The following is a 21,904-nucleotide window of genomic DNA, read 5'->3' as shown; positions in this document are numbered from 1 at the left end:
GTCGAAAAGTATGACCTGACGTATACAAATAACGTATTCTTGTCCTTGCGTTCTATTTTGACGAAAATTTTAATGAGAAGTAGTGAGAAAACATGAGCTTTTAACGTTACGTTTGTAAACAACCACTTCTAATTTTTCTAAACATGTCACTATGTGCTACGTCTCTGAATATCTTTGTGTGTTGAAAACACGGCATTATTTCCTTTAGTAATTATTATTATTAAAATAGCGGATGTATATACATATACATATTTTTATAGAAAGCAGGTAAAACAATGCGACCTCGATAGAAATGTGTTTCATGGTTTCAGAATTCTAAAAATATATTTTTTATTTTCATTTTTTACACAATGCATATGTTATATATATTTATATTTGACAGCATATGCAAGAATATATTGCATAATATTTGTTATGATAAGTGTAAAAAGATAATAGGTTTATCTATAAGAAACTAGAGGTAGCCTTGAAAACTCGAAAAAAGACGAATTAATAAAAAATTTACAATGACTATCTTAAAGCTCTCTTTGAACCATGTTATACCAAACAAAAAAATTTCAATCGACCGATTAACAAGAGAATGATCTAAACCTTATCGCATCTCGTTGTTTAGCTTCTATATAATAGCCATAAAATATCTAGAAAAAGTTCGACTGTACAAACCTGTGATGCACTGTATAATATCGGGGAAAACTTGGTACAGGGTGTTTAACAAACATATGTTATGGCTTTTGCACATGATTCTACACTTTCGCATCGACGAAAAACTATTGGGAAAAGAGCTGTAGTTCCGAATACCGATAGTCGATCAAGACGAAATATGGTGGATATCATAGGATGAGATAGTAGATCTGAAATATAAAATCTTATCTTATGGGGAAATCATACGTGCAGAAGATATAAGATCCAATATATAATAGATATTTACAGCTGTTAAATGGAATTTTCGGTAATTAATATAACTATGTAAGTATGAATGATACATATGGCTTTTTTTTCTTTTTTTTTGTTTTTTTTTGTACGTGGAGAAATCCTCATGGACACTCCGCTGCTGCAATGATCGCGTAACAGCAGAGTAGTGTCGGACTCCTACCGACTAAAACTCCACGATGACCATCTTATGCGCGTGACAGGGGTGCTCCAGGAACCTCTTATGAATTAACTTCAGTTGCATCCCCTTCTCGCGTTCTCTTGTTCGAGCCGGCTATTGAGTAGGCGTTAGGGGGAGGTCGTTGCCCCTAGCGCTGTCACTTCTTCTGGTCGTAGTCCGTTGGGGTGATGGCGGGGCGGCTCTGGGTCGTCTGACTGCCATCCTTCTCCATCGTCTTATCCTGCAGGGGTGAGAGTTTTTTTTTCTCTCTCTTTCCGCTTGCTCCTTCGCGAGCATAACTCGCTCGCAGAAGAGGCGGACGGCCTCGTATTCCTGTGACCCTCTCAACATCGCTTCCACAATCGCTGAGCACTTGTCGGGGGAGTCGTCGCCTGACGCAGTCGCCAACTCCGTCTAGGAATTCTTCGAACGCTGCCCGTCCGCTGTTAGGTGACACGTACACCCCCACCACCATCATCCCTGCCCACTCGACCGCGGCGTACCCGTTGCCGCGTTCCAGCGGGACTCCGTGGGCAAACGCCCCGGGCGTTGATGTCCAGGTGACGGCAACCATTCCGTCCGTGTCTCCGACCCACTCCGGGGCATCCAGAACTCTGTATGGTTCCGCCACCACCGCTAGGGCGACCGTGCTCTCCCGGATGGTTTGGTGGAGCAGGTCTTGTGCTCGCCTTGACCTTCCCAGGTTAGTCTGGAGGATACGCATTCTCAGTTCCTTGGTGTCCTTTCCTTGTTTGTGGCTTCCTCCGTGCCTACCTCCTTGTTCGCGGGCTTAGGGTCGCTTTGCGACGGGGAGCCTTTCTCGCTGCCTCTTGCAGCCGTGGATCCGCGGGCGGCTCCTTTCGTTCCTTTCTTCGAGGGGGCGCAGGCCGGTCCCCCCATCCTGTGCACCGACGGTGCTCCAAGCGCCTCGCAGAGCAGGCATTTCGGGCTCGCAGTAGTGCATGCTCTCGCCTGGTGCCCTGGTTCGCCGCATCTGAAGCACAGGTGCCCCTTGTCCTCCTTGGCGGTGCAGGTCTTCCCCGTGTGTCCTATCCCAAGGCAGCCTATGGCGACCTTTCCAGCCTGGGCCAGTTTCCTCACTGCACTGGCAGGGCCTCGTATCCATACGGCGCCCAGTCCGTTCCGAGCGGGGCGGATTTCTCCCAGCCGGGTGTCCTCCGGCTTGCAGCCGCTCTTCCTCGCCAGGGTGTTCTGGATTTCCGCCTTGGTGGCCGCTATGTCTATCAGGGACACCCTTGCCTCCGCGGCTCGGAAGGGGGTCGCCACGCGGACCTCGTTCGGGTCCAGAGCCTGCGTCAGCTGTGCTGCGAGCGCTGCGGCCTTCTCCCTTCCCTGGTCCTCGGGGACCTCTAAGATGACACCTCCGGTGATGGTCTTCCGCATCCTCATCGTGTTGATGCCGAGCTCGGTCAGGGAGACACTGTCCTTGGCCGCAGCCAGCACCTCCGCGTAGGATTGGCTCGATTTGTCCGTCAGGGTGATTGTTACCGCTGACGTTCGCGGTGCGCGCGGGAGGGGCCCCCTGCCTCCCCCTCTTCGTGCGTTCTCCAATCCACTCTCCGGAGTTTTTCTCTGGCTCTCCGCCCCCTGTCTCGGGGATCAGCTTCGCCGGCTGCTTCTTCCCTGCCTCCTTCTTCTTTCCTCTTCTTTTCCTTCCCACGGTCTGCCATTCGGTGACAGCCGTTCGGCCTCCCTTGGGCGCTGGGGCGCTTGGGGCTCCAGGCTCCATCCCTCTCGTGTTCGCGGCAGGGGCGACCTCCTTTCCTTCTCCTTTTTCTGTTCCCTGCAGTTGTTCCTCCAGTCGGTGCAGCAAGGATCCCATCTCCTCTACTTGGTGCTCGACCGCAGCGAGACGCGCCCTGTAGCTGCTCTCATCCGCGGTGGGGCGCGAGGTCGGCTCTTTTCGGAGTGCCTCTACCACCGCCTCCAGTGTTGCTATGCGTCCTTGCGCTATAGCGAGTGCGTCGGTGACAGGGTCCGTTCTCCTCACTAACTCTGTCACGCCCGCGGTGATGGTTCTCGCCGCCTCCTTCAGGGTTTTCCCCTGCGTGCCCTTGTGGCCGCGGGGTGCCTCGGCAGCCTTGGCCACTTCGGCGGCCCGGCGAATCAGTTCGGCTCCTATGTCCGCCGTTGTGGCTGTTTTCATTTCTTCAGCCGGGTCCGCGGGGAGTTCGGGTGATTCGTTGGCCTTCTTTCTCTTCGCGAATGATACATATGGCTGAGGGACAAATATGTGCGTAAATATTTAAGCTCAGAAACGTTTAATGGGCAGAAAAAAACGACCCACTCTTTTTAAAGAGAGATATCAGAATTGGATTGCATTAGATAAATCACGGTCGGAAATACTGTGGCCGACGCTACCTAATAGCAGCTAACAAGTCTGTTTGTTTAGATTGGCGTTTGGTAACATTCGGAAGTTTATCCAAATAAGGTGAATTTTAAAGTCAAATTTTTTTATTATAGCGTGTAGCACCTCGTCATGAGGAAAAGAAGTTTTAAAAAAATCATGAATCCCAAATCAATCGCTGTATTGTAAAATAATTTTAAAGCTTCATTTACTGATGAATGCATTGCATGGACATTATTTACAATATGTTTACGTTTCACAGTTAGATAGAAAGTAAGTAACTTGATGTTAATTAGGAAACACCAAATTATTTCTTAGCGCGTGAGATAGTCCATCTTAAATAGAATAAAGCACTTAAATTCATGATCTTACATTGTTGCAAGATTGCTTACTATATGAAGAAACTTTTCACGCAAGAGTTTAATGGCATCGAAGAAAGCACGATTTGATGTTATTAATTCTTTCCCAGATAAACACGTGAAGGATATATGAAGGTGAAGTACTTATTCATAAATAGAATAACGTTTCTTTATACGTTGGTCGATGCATCTCAGTATTCCATCTAGGAAAGAATTAAATTACTTATGCCAAAAACCAACTCAGGAAACACTTATTATTTGTGTTATTTTGTAGTTTTGATCTTGAAATTTAAGATCAAAGTCAATTTTGCGATAGGCTTTTCTAACAAATCTCTAATGATCTGAAGGTATAGTATCATTTGTCAAAGACATGACATATCTTATATAATATTTATTTGACTCTCTGTACATACATAAAATCGGTGAAAATGCAATTAATATCTCATGTTCGTAATTTGTAAGCTCAAAGAACCAGTAATAGAATCAAGACTACATTTATTAAATGCTTTTATAATTAACCTAGGAGGACAAAAGAATAATTTCAAAATTAAACATACTGTTCAATTCTAAAATAAAACAATGCCTTTCCTCTTACTCTAAATATTCTAATTTACTCTGAAAGCTTTGTTCCGACCGATGCGATGAAACAAAAATGTGAAAATATTCATAGGTATTTTTCTAATTCATGTTCGAATACAAGAGGTTACTTTTGAGTCGTACCAATTAGCTTGATCGCAGCTCTTCAGTATTTTCGAACAATACTTTTAGATTCTCTATGCACTTCGTGTGACAAAGACAGAAGGTATCGTAAATTTGATATTTCCGAAGAAGATAAGTTTGGCGTAATGTTTCCCTACGTGCAGTACCTCGTCGAAGGTGATTCCCTTCCTCCAGCTCAAAAAGAAATTCTGCGACCCATCCCTAATCGTTTCTAAGAAGTTTCACTTCTGCTCGAAGCTTCGGTACAGAACGCTCTCTATCTGCTCAAATGGGTAGTTACATAAGTGACATGCATGTACAATATACGCCCGCCAGTCACACCGAATTGGTGGCAACGATGGGATAACCCGATCTTTATATGTTAAAGTTTTACCTCGTAATAGAGAGAGAGAGAGAGAGAGAGAGAGAGAGAAGCAATGCGTGGATGAATGTATAACAGAAATATATTTCAGTAAGTTTAAGTATTAGTACAATGTGTATGCTAGTCCAGATCCGCACGCTGGTGTCACATCGAAGACACGGAGAGTGATGAAATTAAGAAATTACTTTAATTAAGAAGTCACTTCCTCGCGTCGTTCGAATGATTTCGCGTAGGATTAAACGTTTCACGAACAAGGTAAGAAAAATTCAGACTTTAGATATGCTGGCAAAATTTGTTATGTGAATTCAGCAGAATCACGGTTAAGAATGTTAGAACAGAGTGTCGAGAGCTGATTTTGGGGTTAGGCTTATATACTATGTGTTTGGCTCTTTTGGAGGGGATGTCGCCGAGTCCCAGAGTCAGAGATAGTCATACTCTTACTGGCTGCTGACTCTGGGACACTGTCTACGTTGTTGTTTCGATGGGTTGCAGGATGTTCGTTAGGCCTCATCAAATTGATTTACTGCTAAATAATACTCACTGGCTTTGAGGACTAGAAAAACTAAACATTAGAAAAGATGTGGAGTTTTCCTTGAAGTGAGACCCACTTCAACAATATATATTCACTCTATATCTGAATCGTTCTAAATTTTTCAACTCTTCAAATTTGCTCTTTCTTTCTCTCAATTAGCATTAATTTGTACATGAACTGTCTTATGACATACTTGAATCTCCCGACATGATAAGGTAAAATGGTTTACCAAAATGTCGCAAGTGCAAACGCGACCGGTGCTTTAATATCTCCTTGCCATACTTTTAACACATTTAACTCGGAAGAATCTGGTCTCAAGCAATGCGCTCGAATGGTTGGGAAAGGAGCTGAAGCGGCGGAGACAGAGTGTCGGAACTGGAAACATGATATCTTCGACTGAGTGCGAGAAGCCGCGCCAATGTTGACTTCACACGATGGTGCTCTTGTGGAATTCAAATGAATTTGAACCAGAAACTTTTAAAAAATATTTTAATTAGGACATATTATTATTACAGCATATATATTACAGCAAATCTTGTATAAGTAATAATACTGTTGAAGTTGACTGATAGAAGAACGGGGGGATGCATTTGTAATAGAAAAATATATTTAAAAAAATAAAAGGACTCAAACGGTACCTCAAACTTGGCATTCAACTTCTTCTGGAAATTACAGTTGTAAACGCTTTAATAGTCTACAAGATTACAACAAAGAAGAATACAAATATCAGAAAATTTAGAGAATTATTAGTTATGAAATTATTAGGGCTGGCTGATAATGTAATGAAATCTTCTGTTTAACGTAGTTATCGTAATATTGTCATCCGAAAAAGTGCTTCTGGACTATTGAGGTTATCTGATAGAGAAACGCGTGGATAAATTTGTAATAGAAATATATATTGAAGTAAAGCTCTAGCTAAAGGCTACAAGAAATAGCAATAGAAATCTATTGATAGCTTCTTTGTTTCTGGACCTTGTAACCCAAAACATTATTTATATTCAAGGGCACAATAACATGGACCTCTCCTTATTTAGAATAATTTTTTGTTTCACTAAATTCTACTCTTTGCGTAACAGCGTTTTTCAGCTTACGGTTATACAAAAGTAAAAAATTTTTTTATTATTATTTAATTTGTACTTTACAATTTGCCCAGCTGGACATTTGGTAAATTTTTCTAACTTAATTGCTAAATAACATGTGGATGGCTACCCCCAGCGGGATACCATCTTCGAGTTCGACTATCGCATTAATGACTCATCGATACTTATATTTTTACCCGGCGTGTAAATGTTATTAAATTTTTCGTTCCAGTAAGTAATGATTGGTTTTATCTTTTGAAGGCGATCGTTGCTGCAATTCGCTTCATTATTCGAGAAATGCAAAATCTTTTGAAAGGCATTACTTTTTCAAATATAGGTGTCTGTATGACTTCTCGTTTAGGCCAATATATTTGTATATTTGGTTTTTTGACTTGTGTCATCAAAATACAGAGCGCATAATAGGCCATCATTTCGTCGTGGGTAACTGGAAACCAAGCATCATCCACTTTCCTTTTTCTCTCATTGTTTATTATTTGATGGGCGTAAAGATTTGTTGCGTAATTAATATGTCCCACAAATATTTCCAAATTATTGGTGTATTATCAGTTTCCTTCCAGTCCCATTCAACACTCAATTCAGGTTTTGTATTTTCTTCTTTATTACTGTCATCTATAATGAATCTTCTCGCGAGATTCCTCACTGGCATAATCATGTTGCTGTCATTAGAATCTTCGTCACTGCTTGTAATTCTTTCAATATCCATCATTTGAAATCTTGAAACATGGAAAGCCCTTCCATTACTCTTACTTCCACATGAATTACTTGCTTTTTTGGTAATTTCGCTCCTTTTCTTAAACATGATGGAGGGTTTGACAAAAAAAGAAGATCGTAAGAATATTACATTTCGTAGAGCAGACGTAAAAAACGTGTGCAACTCATTCAATGGAATGGCAAGAATTGAAGAACGATTAAAGCTTTCTTGGTCTCTCCGAGTGCCTATGTTTGTTTAGCTTTTAGCTGTTATCTGCGCCACGAAAATATCTCCTAAGTAGCACATTGGAACAAAAGACCCCATTCGAGACGTTCATACTTGGCCCGAGATTAAGACCACGAACCTGACTCGTGATATTTAGGTTTGGCTCAAAATTCTCATACGACTCAGATTCATCAAAGTATGGCAAGGGATTGATAATACTACTAATAATAATAACGACACGGTCATCGATAACTGAGTGCTTCAGACATCAGCACACGATCGTTAACATTCCATATTTCGATGGATCGAGTATGCTTTGGAAGATTTTCTGCAAAACATTAAGAATGGCAACATATTCCTAAAGAACTGCAAGGTTTGTTCGTAAATGCAGTATTATCTAAACTGTAGAATCATGCCCACTATAGCATTTACAGATATACTTTACACCGATAACGAACTGATTAAACATTTCAAAGATCAATTTGCAGTCGATAAAACGTATCTGTATTATCAACGTGAAATAGCTAGGGGGTGTATGTGCCATAATGAAACCGTCGGTAATTTCTACGACCGTATTCGCATTCTTATCAACGGAACTCAAATTGTACTGAAGGACAAATACGGGAAGATCACGAATGAGAGCATTAAACCGCTAGCAGATAGCGCAATAGATACGTTCATTCGTGGATTACCGGACCTGGAGACTGTCATAGACACGCGGATGCCAAGTGAATCCATTTTCCTTTCCTTTCTATCTGGGTACCAAGCCATAAATCTCATCCACACTTACAACCCACCATACTTACCATCACATTTCCTATAATTATATAATTACTATCTTTAATAATATCCTTATATTTTATTACTAATACCTTTCGTTCCTTTAAATAGAATTTATTTAACATTAATCACTTTCCATATAGTATCCCTGTAATTACAAAATTCCAACCGTATTAGTTTTTACTAATATATTTTCAGATTATAATTACTACCTAATAGCATTCTATTCCATTATCCACATATTTTACAACTACATATTTCTTATATTCATATTTATATTTATATTCTATATACCAACTATATTTCAATCCTAATTTTACAATTTATGATCAATAGTCAAATGAAAAACTCACATATATTTTCTAAATGTATCTTTCTTTATTCTTTAATCTCCTAAAACCCAAATAAATCCATTCTTCTACCATCCACAAAATTATATTATCTTACGTAGTAACTATTATTATTTTATACTCTCTTTTTATTCCCTTCTTACTTCTTTCAACTTTCACACATCTAACCTACAATCTTTTTACATACTTTACAATTTCCACAAAACTAACCCATGTTTCCGCAAACTCCTACACTAAATCAACATCGCTACTATGTTCCATTCTTAATCTTTCACACATCTAGATTTCGTATGCCCTTATTTTATTTACGCATTTCTACTACGCAATTCGCCTTCTCGCCATTTCCTCATTATCAGCGATTAAACGCTTTTTTCCTTCTTCTTTAGTCCTCCTGCTATTCGTCGTTATTCGCCACAGTCCACTTCTCCAGCTGCAACACTTATGTTCGTTGGCAATTTTTAGCAAAGGAAACAAACCAGTATAATGTATAACCAATATGACAACTAGAATATATTTACCTTAATCTACGATCAACATACTTTTACGTTAAACTTCCGGATACAGCTATCTTACACAACTTCGACCACGTAAAACTCTGCAACTATGGAACACGCACTTGTCAGATGGCCGAGTCAACGCGGACAAGATATCTGTCATGAACTACGTAGCGTTCAGTTCGACCATTCCGTCCAATAAACTATTCTATTTCTATTTTCGAATAAATTTAACCCGTATAAAAGATTCAATGTATTTTCCTTCTTAAGCTATCGTGTCGAAATAGTCTTATTCCCTTATCTTCCATATAGTTCTAGTATCGTCTTACTTAGTCTAGCTCCTGTCATCTTCTATTTTTTTCTTTCTATTTATATCTTGTTTCTTCATTATTCGTTTTCTTTGGTACAAAGCAGCGAATATAAAATTATAAAATTGTAAAATATAAACTGTATCGTGTATTTTGTATTCGTTATTACATTCTCCAATAAAACACTAACTAGCCTAATAACTACACTGATGACCATTTGCGTGCAGATTGGCAGCAGAATGTAACAAATTCTGCGCAGCGTAATTAGACGGCAGGAAGGCCGCAGAAATCCAGCAGATCCTGCACAACTTCAGCCATTTAAATCGCGCATATACTGTCATTTAAATATGCCCGTTAACTGTTATTACTATTAATATCATTGTAGGCAAATAAATAATTTTCGTACTACTTTTTTCTATTATTAATAGATATATATTTATTGTTTTATACCATACATTTATGTATTAACATAAATTTATGTTAAGCACCCAATGTAACACTGCCATAGCTATTCTATCGGACTTTATTCTGACGAGCGTAGAACAATAATCGAAATGTGGCAACCACGTTCTAGGATGAGATTTGTCAACTATGCTTTCATTAGGAAACTTAAGATCCACAACATTGTTGTTCCTTTAATTCGCCGTTCATTTGTCACTTCACACGATTACACAGACGATCGAAAAAAAGCTAATGAGTGAAAGTAGGAGTAAGAATGTAAAACATTCGTAACTCGTATAAAATGTCAATAATATGTATGTATACATACCCATACTTTTCATGAAATCTTCATAAAGACGTCGATGGTCTACAGGGCGGCGATTATACGTATAGGAAAAAGTTGTTGAGAATCATAGTGCCGACAACAGATTCGAAAATCATTAAAATCGGAGAGAGAAGGACCTTAATCTAAATAATGATCGAAAGTAGGAATGAGCAACATTCGTAACTTGTGTAAAATCTCAATAATACAAATAACTGAGACGCAAATAATGAGTTTGATGAAAAATGTTAGACGATCTGTTTACATCCAACAGCCATTGATCTCTATATCTTTGTGCCATGCTTTACAAATCTAAATAATCGTCCACAATTGCACATGCGAGGCTACAAGAAAAGTCTTCGAAAAACTGTTCCGACGATAACACGATTTTGACAACCGAATAATTAAATTCTTTGATCATAGTTAAAATATTTCAAATTTCAGAGCAATAAAAAATAAAGCTTAATATAAATTTCAATTATGTTGTTATTCATTAACTAAATCTATGGCCTCACAACGGATTTAAAAGACTAATCTAAAAATCTAACCTAGACCATTAATGATAATCATTTTTAATATGCAGTCGTGCACGGTGTCGTAATTCGAAGGATCCGTGGAATATTCAAGCTCGTCCAACCTTCGTTTATACATATGTACTATATATAAACCAAAGATAGAAGTTAGGTTATGCCACAAGGCACTCGACTATCATAATGACGCATGAACGAGCTAAAAGAACGATATAGGAATAAAGAGAGAACGCTGCATAGAAGCTTGTGTCCTTGTTTAATAATGCATGCACATTCGTACAGTAAATATGTAAGTATGTAACGCCGATCAACAAGCGGCATCAGTGTACATGTCTGATTAGACAAGGACAGAAGGGGCCACCCATGCGACATTCTGTTTCTATTCCTATATCGCATCCACTTACACGGTAACATATAACTCGCTATTACTTTATAACAATTCAGAGACACTATGCAATAATACCACCAATTGGCAAACATTTAAAGAAATAATTGAGAACAAAATCAATTGTAACATCCCATTGAAAACACCTGAACACATCGAACAAGCAGTAACAACACTTACAGAAACTATTCAGGAAGCAGCATGGGCAACCACCATACCTGAATCAACTATAGACGAACAAAAATAATCCCGCCAGACATCCTTGAAAAAAAAATTAGAGAAAAAAGAAAAGCGAAAGCACAATGGCAAAAACATAGATCAAAAGAAAATAAAAAACACCTAAATAAACTTGCAAAGGAAATTAAAAACAAAATAAAAGAACACAATAACAATGAGTTCACAAAATTCATAGAGTCACTATCTGTGCACGAGAACTCCAACTATGTGGAAAGCCACAAAAAAAAATGAAGAAGCCAATAAAACTAGTCCCAGCAATCAGAAAAGCAGATGATACATGGGCAAGAATCAACGAAGAACAAGCTGAAGAATTTTCCAACCACCTAAGCAACATATTTACACCACATAACATCAATAATAGCAACCACAATTGTCATACCGATGAGGATGCGTCAACCACTAGTACCTCAACTGACAAACACTATATCATACCTAAAACAACAGCACAAGAAATTAATATCATAGTCGAGAAAACAAAAAACAATAAAGCACCAGGGATCGACCTAATCAATGGTAAAATCTTGAAAAACCTTCCTCCAAAAGCGATACGACTAATCACAATAACTTACAATGCAATATTAAGAATCCAATACTATCCTAAACTATCCTACTATGGAAACTAGCTCAGATCATAATGTTACCCAAACCAGGCAAAGACCCACACCAAACAACATCATACAGACCAATATCACTACTTCCCGTGTTTCCCAAAATACTAGAAAAGATAATTTACGCCCATTTAAAACCAATAATAGAGAAGGAAAAATCAATACCAGATCACCAATTTGGATTCTGAAACAAACACTCCACGATAAAGCAAATGCACAGACTTAAAATGAAATAATTCTAGCATTAGAAAACAAACAATACTGCACTCTACTCTTTATGGACATCGAGAAAGCATTTGACAAAATAAACCACGAAAGTCTACTTCAATCAATCAGAAAACAATTCTCGAAGCAGATATACCATTTAATTAAATCCTACTTAAGCAGCAGAACCTTCGTAGTAAAAATTAAAGACACATACTCTGAAGTTAAAGACACCAAGGCAGGGGTTCCGCAAGGAAGCGTCTTAGGATCAATTCTACACACACTATACATGGCCAACATATCAACAACTACTAATAGCAAGATACTGACATTCGCGGACGACACAGCGGTACTAGTCAGGCACACTGACCCTGCAACAGCAGTCACATCACTACAAGAACATATCACAAAAATAGAAAAGTGGCTTCGAGTTAAACAAATTAAAGCAAACCCCGATAAATGCAACCACATTACATTCACACTGCGAAAACAGATACCTCCAAACATTATACTGAACGGCACGCACATAATACAAACAAGGCAAGTCAAATACCTAGGACTCCACTTAGATACACGATTCACATGGAAACAGCATATTAAATCTATAATAGACAAAATACAATTAGCAAGGAAACAAATGTATTGGTTAACAAGTCGAAAATCCAAACTAAGCATAGAAAACAAACTAAAAATATACAAAACGATCATAAAACCAATTTGGACGTACGGAATACCACTTTGGGGAACAGCAGCAATGAGCCATATAAGCAAAATAGAGACAATCCAAGCTAATTCTTAATCTAATTCTAATTCTTGATCTAATTCTTAGATCAATTGTAAACGCCCCATGGTACGTTAGAAATGAGGATATACGGAAAGACCTTGGAATACCATCAAGGAAGAGATTAGCAGATTCGCAAGAAGGTACAGAGAAAGAATACCAACGAAACGATCAACACAACCATAGAAAGAAAATTAAAAAGGAAACACCCAGCAGATCTCACAAAGGATATATCTTAGCAAACACGAAGATGGTGCCCCATTGGGGGTGGCCACCCACATGATAATCAAACAGATAAAAAATTCTACCAAATGTCCAAATTGAACAAATTGTGAATGTGAAATTTTAAATAAAAAAAAAAAATATAACTCGCTATATACTCTGTCTTTATATTTCTATGTCGGCAATTAACATTACAATTATAGGCACAATACACTGTAGTAATATCGATAGTTTATTGTGAATATTCTCGGAAACTGTGGCCGGCCGACAGTTAGAGGAAAAAGTTGTTCAAAATGTCGATTTCTACAACATATCCAAAAATCATCGAAATCGGAGGAGGAGTAGCTTTCAATACAGTTCAGCACAGTTTCGCCAATTAAAAATTGATTTACGATATTCGGGTGATAAAAGTAGTCTTTTGTATTTAAAAAATTATTGTTTAAGAAGTCACCATTGTTTGTCAATGGGAGCGAATGAAAATCTTAGATATTAAATTAATAATTCCAAAAATATCGAGAAGTGTCAGCAGTCGGGATGCATTGAAATTGAGAAGCATTAGAAATATATTGTAGGTAAGAGACTCTGTACCATTATAATCAATTGTATCACGATATGATTGAAGAACTACAGATTGGAGAAGTATAGGATTCCTACACTTTATTTGCAAAATGTCTTGTTCTTACCTTACTTGTAATTTCATAGGAAAATTTAATTTCAATTCAAACCACTACTATACTGAATCGGTAACGTTGTATACAATATGAAAATGGTATAAGGGTCAGCTGTCAGGTGATCCTCGAAATATGGGACACAAAAAAGCATTATACGTCAAATCTATTATGTACCTCGTTGACGAGTCGTCGCTGGTGATTAAATGCAAAAGTTTAACAAATCGATCCCAGCGCTATGGCCAGCGGTTGACTTGTCAAGCACATCGCCATGGAGGTTTCCAGACTATGTATACGACATTGGTTCAAACTTGATATTCTCGAATACAAAGTGACATATGAAAAAATGCTATTCTATTAATCTTCTTTCTGTCTTTTTATAAGAAACCACCCCATGTCCATTTTTACATGTTATTCGACTGCACCCAGTATATTACATTGAAATAGGAAATTTGTAGTTATTATATGGAACTACTTCTCATTTAAATGCATCATAATTTATTTAACAGTGAAGAAATCGATAGATAACGTAGACACCGGCAGAACTTTTGCACTCACCTGATATTTGGATCCATATTTATTCATTAATACTGTAGTGGAACCTGTGGCGATTATACTGATAAAAACTGAAGCTGATTTCAAGATGTATATAGAAGTTACATTTACTGCAAACGTATATTTAGTAAAAAATTAGTATATAGCATAAATCTCTTAAACATAATAAGTGTTAAAGATGTTCTCATTGAATATTGAGTCTTTTATTAATATAATGGATAAATAACTGTTTAAGTACTTTTATAATCTCTGCGAAATATATACATACTAGTACTAAATATTTTGTAGCTTCTATTACATTTCTGACATTTTCGGATTTGTTTCATGTTTTACCAACATAATCATAGGAATCAGGCCCATCATAGAATGTTAATGAAATTTCAAAACAGTTTCCTATAATACACATAATACATACTATATTCATAAAAAGTTTCTATATGCATTCGAATACTTTCATAAGCTACTGCATATCATCATCATATCAATGTTTCCACTACACTTTTTTAAAAATTACGATGGAACTTAATAACACACGCTGTTCGGATACTGTTTCACGTTTTAATCGAACAACTTCGTTTTCACATGAGAGAGAATTATTTATTTTGAATTTTTTTGTAAATATTAATATTAATCAGAAATAAAAGCTTTTGAATAAAAGTGTAACATTTTTCTTCAATTCTGAGTTGTATGCCTCAGTTCATCTTATAAGGGATTATTCTGAATTTTTTATTAATCGATATTCCAATAATAATCGAGATTCTACTATATTTCTAAAACTACAATTTCCAGAATTACCAGATTAGTAAGTGTCCGAAATTCGTATTGTTTTTTATGAAAATTGAATAAATATACAAAAAAGATTTATTTCCGACGATTCGAATGATATTTTGTAAAATATAAGAGGGTAAAATGTGATTTTTAAAAATATATTCTCGTTTGACTAGCAGAATTTTTCACGTAACTTTATAGATTTATATTGAAGTCATTATCAATTTCTTTCGTCTGCGGGATTCTGGAACGCAGAATTCACATAAACCTTTTCTAAAGGTCACACTTAAATTTCAGAGGATAATCACGAAAAGGTTAATGACTTGTCAGTATGCATATTTATATTGACCGATGTCTAAGTACATTGAATAAGGATTTTTGAATCTCAACATAGCAATTACAGAAGTATATTTAGATGAAAACTGTGATTCATCTAGAACGTGAACTGACGTCTCTTCACTATTTACTCACGATACACAGATTCATTCCCATTCGTTTCATTCTCTCTACGTTGTCTCGTACGCATATACACCTAGTTAACATCAAAATAAATCTATATCTGGCATTAGTTATAATTCCAATCGGGGTTTATGTACACGACAGCGGAATAAAAGTACTATGCGCGAAACCCTTTTTCGTTACTCGGATTCTATAACGTATTAGATCTTTCTCATATACATGTATACATATATACTGTTAGTTTTGAATGTTTCGAACAGATAATGCTTGTCGAATCCTCGTAATACGCAGATTTTGCACAATGTCTTTTCCTTCTTCCCTGATTAGCGCTTCTCTTCAATTAGGCACTCCTTGCACTAAACAAACGAATAACGATCGTGTCGTAACAAACCACTACGTAATAATTCGTACATCTAAATAGCAAGTGTACATCAGTTTTGTTAGAACACTGACACTGTAAATAATTACTATGCGCCAATTAACTTGCCAATCGTCCCTCTATCGATTATAGTGCGCACTAATCGCAAGAATCGGGCTAGTCATTAACGCTTTTATTATCCTTCTCAAACTTTATTCCACACCTTATCGCAGTATCTTAAACGACGACGAGGTTCAAACACAGATTCGCTCCACTTTTACAGAATTCCGAAAATACAATACGTGCATCGTGTCTTGTCGTACACGTAGAAAATGATTTTTCAAAAGTGACTCTTTTTTCATTGTTCCATCGTCCAACAACGATACTATACAATGTACACGATAGCACATTTTCGTAGATCCGCAACCACAGAGGCGTGAATAAGAATCTACCAAGGCCTCCACATTCCTTCTTCGTCTTTTGCAGGTTGTTGCGGTTGTTGAAGAGGAGAAGGCGAACGAATCCCCGTGACGAACTCGCCACTCGCGTGGCTGGACGGCCTGTCTTCCGAGTGCGGTGGGATCGCTCCTTCCGTGGTTAAACGACCTATAAGCTGTTGTTGCTGTTGTTGCTGCTGCTGCTGGAGGTGGTGCTCGACGTTAGCGACGGCTGGTAACGAAGCTCTCGTGTTAGATTTTGGTTTCTTGGAGGTAGTTGTAAAGTCAAGCGGTTGTTCCGGCTGTTCGAGTCGCGGACTCTTACTTGGTTTGGAACCAATGGCTGAGATGGCATTGGTAGCAAAGGTAGAAACGGGGGCGGAAGCGGAAATGGAAGCGGAAACAGAAGCGTTGCCGGACGTAGCGGCAGCGGCGACGGTAGCGGCAACAGCAGCAGCAGCAGCATTCACGGCAACGGTGGCCGCGTCCTGCCATTCCTGTATATCCTCATGAGGTCGTTTCGCGGCGAGTTTGTCCGTCGCCTTGAGAAAAGACATGTTAGTGGCGGCCCATATGGCCGTCGGTGGATTCGGCCCGATACTGATACCGTTCGCTGCGGCAGCAGCTGCGAGCTGAACGTAATGACTAGGAAGAAGGAAAACTACTTGACCATCGGGCAATCTGGATGGTATCACTTGCACGACCGAAAGCATGTTTGGATTTTGCTGTGAACTAGACGCCTGGTCGATAACTGGCATGCCAGGTGGAGGAGGCGGAGGTGGATGATGATGAGAATCAAGGTTGGTCGTATTAACCTGACCGAAGGCAGAAGTTGGCCGGCTGTTGCCGTTGCTACTGCTGTTGCTATTATTGTTGTTTTCATCGCCAGCGGTAGTACTACTATCCGGTCGGGCTGGTTCGATATCCGGTATTTCGGCTTTTATCAAGCCGACCGGATTCAAAGTTGTACTACAGTGTGCAGTCGATGGCACATGATGCTCCAACGGACCGGGACTTCCCGAGCCTGTCACTCGATCCGTCACGCTTCCGGGACTGCTGCCTAATCCGCTATCCGGCCTCGAACCCAGATCCAAGTCTAATTCCGACACGCAACTATCCAAATGCCGTAGTAGCCTTTGTTTCACTGCAGGGTCCATCGGTGTCGTGTTCCCGGTGATTATATCCGGAGCATCGAGATACCGACTTACCTGCAACGCAAAGTCAAAATGAAAGTAAAATATGAGCGATGATACCGTTTGTTTCAGTAGTATAGTAATAGTAATGGAATCAGATTCAATATGTACTTGCACTTACTCACATTAATATTTGGACACGGGACTATAGTTCCATATTTGTTGCTTGGTATAGGAGATCATGATTTAAATATCGTATTGCTTATTTTACAATAATATGAACCATTTATTGCATCTTGAAAATACGCAAACATTACAGTTAATCAACATTTAACGACAATAATAAGTTTAACTCTACAAGAGATTTCTAAGAAGAGAAAAATTGTCTTCTGTGTTTCTTAAATTCGATGCGCTATTTTTTTTTACAATTAGTACTAACAATTGCGCAATCTCACGATAACTTTTATCCTTTTTTTAATGATAAATTACAAATTGTATTTCATCATATCTAGTACCCTTTCCTTCTTCTGACACGTTAAATTTCTTGGTGTATTAGAAAAGTATCGCTGTTAATTTCTTCTGTGTCGCTCTGTTTCTTCTATACCGATATTAATTATACGAAACGGTTATACAAAATAAATGTAAATTGTTATTAATAACAATGAGCAGTTGACGCAACATTAAACTTGTACTTAAAATAAAAAGAAAATATTGATGTATTTCGCAGTTCGATCTATTTCTAAAAATTGCTAAATTGCAGAGTATAAACAAGTGTCTGAATATTAGCGTGACGTAAAAATAAGACAAATTTTTGTTAAAAATCTATTGTACCATTAAACTTTATTGTTAAGAAAAAATTATTTACGTGTTCTCAAGCTACAATAAGAGATACATACGGTATTTTCTCCATAACTGATCGAAATCGGGACTTCTCTGTGATAAATTATCATTGTGTACAGAACTCGATTGATTATAATAGATACGATTCGCCATTTTGCTGAACTTAGAAAAAAATAGCGCGAGTGAAAGAAAAAGAGGCGCGAGAGTCGGCTTGATGAAAAGAAACATATCGGCTAGATAATGTTAATGCGATAACGGAACCTTTTTATTTTTAATCTTTATCGAATAAAACTTTTACCAGTGTAATTGTGAGGTTTTTCTCATTAAAGTAAGACCAAGTACGATATAATTTGGAGAATATTCGTTTATTTAATGACATTAACTTATTTTCTTTCGCCTATTATATAGGGTGGTTGGTAACTGGTTGGTAACTGGAAAATATAAAATAAAAATTGTTTTTTTTAATTTTTTTTTTAATTTTTCCATCGAGACAACGATCCACAGTGAGATCCGTTATAACGAGACGTGATAAAGTGCACGCGTACCGAGCGAAAATTCAAAGTAGATTTTCTCGAAAACAAAGCCTCAAACGAAAAATTTTTATTCTATATTTTCGACTTCTTTTTTCGCGTAAAATCACCCCCTTTCCGCTTGTACCACCAGTTATCAACCACCCTGTATATACATGTAAATGCGATTTAAACTATATCGCATTCGGTCTCGTTTTAATCAGAAAAATCTTACTAATACGTTAGTAAACGTTTAATTTTGTAAAAATCAGAAATGAAAAGGTTTTATCATTGTCTCATAGATAATTAATATCTTTTCATAGTCGATCGAATTCGAATCAGGTTACACTACTCAGCCGTTGAACTTCGCGGTGTGTCAAAAGCAACACTAGGGCCCCTTGGGGGAATGATCTCACCTCAGTAGTGGGGATGACGACAGATCAATTACGAGGAACGTAGTGGTGATAAATTATAGAGAAAATACTGTATTTTCGTAGAATAACCAATACGATATTTAAATCATTTCCTCTTATACAAAGCAACAAATAATATAAGGCTAGTGTTGTGTCTTAATATTAATACGAGTAACCGTATAAATTCGAATCAATGTCCAAGGCTCGCTACATATTATTTGAATTCTAGGATTCGATAATCACAAGATAGTTTTGAATCTCGGAATGAGCAGTGCCTGTGATTTTTGAAAATCTACTTACAAACTATTTCAATACTTAAACGAATCGAACTCCTCACAAATAGCAATCAAATTACGAGAATCAGAAATGCATTATCATTTCATTGAATTGTTAAAACAAATTCAGGAAACTTCTAAAATTATAGACGATACACAGTATTTTTACAAATTTTATTTTTACGTTTGTACTTATGGCTGTTTAAGAATGATAGCTGAGAAAAGTTAATTCAAGTAAATAGAGAATCTCCTAACTACTTCTAACTTAATCTATAGTTTTCTTCGAATTTGTAGCACACTATCAAGTTAAAGATAAATACAATTATTTCTGCACTAAATGCAACACAGTTGAGTGAAACATACCTCTCTGGAGCAATCTTGATAACCAGCCTTATATCTCGACAAACCAGGTTGAGCAAGGGATCTTTGCCTTTGTAAATGTCGAACCGTTAACTCTAAAATGTCAGCTTTTTCAAGTTTACTATGCTTCGTGTTCTCCAGCCGGGCGCTGTCAAGAATGAGCGCCTTCAGCGCCGCCAACGACTGATTAATTCTAGCTCGCCGTCGCTTTTCCATTAGTGGTTTGTTAGCCTGAAAAATAACAAACCTGTCGCTAGAATAATACAATATCAAATTATACGCGTGACCGTCGTCTCTAAAAATGTTCGCCTACCAATATCTATTCTTTCCCTTCTTCCTCCTTTCCTCCTTTCTTGTCTACCCTCTTTTCTTACTCCGTACAATACATAGGCATAATCTACGTATCATGATACAAATAAAAGGATCTAATCATTACAGAACTGAAAGAAAAATGAGTTTGTTTTACATGTCAGAGTTGGAAGAAGTGACAAAATGAAAATCGAAGGAAAATCGATGGAGGTGATACAGAATGATGATTAAATAAATCGACTGAATAATCACATTGTTAAGAGTGTATTTTAAACGATAAGAATACATACTATAGTGTAATCAACAAATCGAAAATTTGTATGCGTATTACATAATTTTTATTTTCTACTTTATGTGACATATTAGAATTGCATAATACGCAAAAACGTATAAAATATTCAAAATTTGTATGCGTATTATATAATTTTTATTTTCTGCTTTATGTGTCACGTTAGAATTGCATAATACGCAAAAACGTATAAAATATCCAAAATAGAATAGTCTCTATGACATTTAATAGTACGACATCAATTTGCGCTGAGGTTATATGTATATCTTTTTAACCATGTTTACGAAACTATGAATTTTCATAAATGTCTACAATCTAATAATTAGCGATTTAGGTATTATCGTTGTTAGATATTACAAACATCATTTCACAATTATATTGAACATTAAAAAATTATCTTTATATTATATAATTATATTATATGTATATTGTATATTATACATTCACAAAATTACTGATGACATAATGATCATATGTATTTATCCGAGCTTCATTCATTATCTACTTCCTACTGGAAGATATACTAACATCCACGATAAACATATGTTCAAAATCGTCGATATTCCCGCGCTTTTTTAAACACCCAAATGATTCCATTCAAACAACCTACCAACCTTCGTCGTATCTAATAATTATAAAAATAACTACATCGGGCTACATAAAAAATTCATAACTATAATTCTTGTAACAAAAAAATTAAAACTCAATATATATATATTTAAAATATAAGAATGAGTATTTACATAATACATACAAACATGAATAAAATATACTAAAGCAATTATAGAAAAAAAAGAAGAGAAAGCATCAAGTGAAAATGAAAATTTACTCACTCGACGACCATCCGAGTGTTTAGGGCTCGGGCTGAGACTAGGGCTAGGACTGGCCGACGGACTCGGTCCTTGGTGCACGCTCTGTTGATGTTGCGATTGATGATGATGGTAATGTCTATGAGTGTTGCCGGCCGATTTCTTTTCTTGATGCCTCAACGAATGAAGACGAGCGGTCATCTTAGTAGGCCACGCGGGCCTTCCGCTGTGACGACAATAATGGGAACGGTGATAACGAGAAAATTGGTATCGATACTAATAACAATGGGAATAACAGCAACAATGATGATAATGATGGTGGCGATAACGAGAACCACGAGGGCGTCGATGGTAACGGTAATGACAGAGGTGACAACGACGGTAGCCGCCGCGACGACGACGACGACGACGACGACGACGACGAAGCCGACGACGACGACGAAGACGACGACGACGACGACGGCGACGGCGGCTACGACGAGGGCGACGGCGACGACGGCGACGGCGACGGCGGCGACGGCGACGGCGACGACGATGACGGCGACGACGACGACGACGACACCGACGACGACGACGACGACGACGTCGACGTCGACGACGGCGACAGTGACGGT

The 21,904-nt window shown here is 37.9% G+C and overlaps 2 protein-coding genes and 1 long non-coding RNA gene across 5 annotated transcripts; all 3 read right to left on the bottom strand.

Annotated features, from left to right (window-relative positions):
* Positions 1-1,816: 1,816 nt before the first annotated feature.
* On the bottom strand, positions 1,817-6,937 carry LOC117216952. The gene is made up of 3 exons (XM_033464135.1): positions 6,833-6,937; positions 2,668-3,329; positions 1,817-2,570 (listed from the first exon to the last, which is right to left on the bottom strand). The coding sequence occupies exons 1-3, from the start codon at positions 6,935-6,937 to the stop codon at positions 1,817-1,819; spliced, it is 1,521 nt and encodes a 506-aa protein (XP_033320026.1).
* Positions 6,938-8,582: 1,645 nt separating this feature from the next.
* On the bottom strand, positions 8,583-9,686 carry LOC117217022. Its single transcript, XR_004489459.1, has 2 exons — positions 9,095-9,686; positions 8,583-9,014 (listed from the first exon to the last, which is right to left on the bottom strand). It is a non-coding gene; the product is annotated as an uncharacterized LOC117217022 (long non-coding RNA).
* Positions 9,687-14,512: 4,826 nt separating this feature from the next.
* LOC117216994 (protein hairy) lies at positions 14,513-21,638 on the bottom strand. 3 transcript variants are annotated; one of them, XM_033464226.1, is made up of 4 exons: positions 21,315-21,451; positions 20,197-20,323; positions 19,887-20,114; positions 14,513-17,561 (listed from the first exon to the last, which is right to left on the bottom strand). In XM_033464226.1, the coding sequence occupies exons 3-4, from the start codon at positions 20,097-20,099 to the stop codon at positions 16,365-16,367; spliced, it is 1,410 nt and encodes a 469-aa protein (XP_033320117.1). In that variant the 5' UTR covers positions 20,100-20,114; positions 20,197-20,323; positions 21,315-21,451; the 3' UTR covers positions 14,513-16,364. The 3 variants fall into 3 exon arrangements, with proteins under 3 accessions (XP_033320117.1, XP_033320118.1, XP_033320116.1); XM_033464227.1 differs by having other exon boundaries at positions 20,197-20,280; XM_033464225.1 differs by lacking the exon at positions 20,197-20,323 and having other exon boundaries at positions 21,315-21,638.
* Between the last annotated feature and the right edge of the window lie 266 nt (positions 21,639-21,904).

The sequence above is a fragment of the Bombus bifarius genome, unplaced genomic scaffold, assembly GCF_011952205.1.
Source record: "Bombus bifarius isolate JDL3187 unplaced genomic scaffold, Bbif_JDL3187 scf7180000007974, whole genome shotgun sequence".
NCBI lineage: Eukaryota > Metazoa > Arthropoda > Insecta > Hymenoptera > Apidae > Bombus > Bombus bifarius.
The sequence above is the reverse complement of the archived record's forward strand: the minus strand, read 5'-3'. Positions and strand labels throughout refer to the sequence as shown.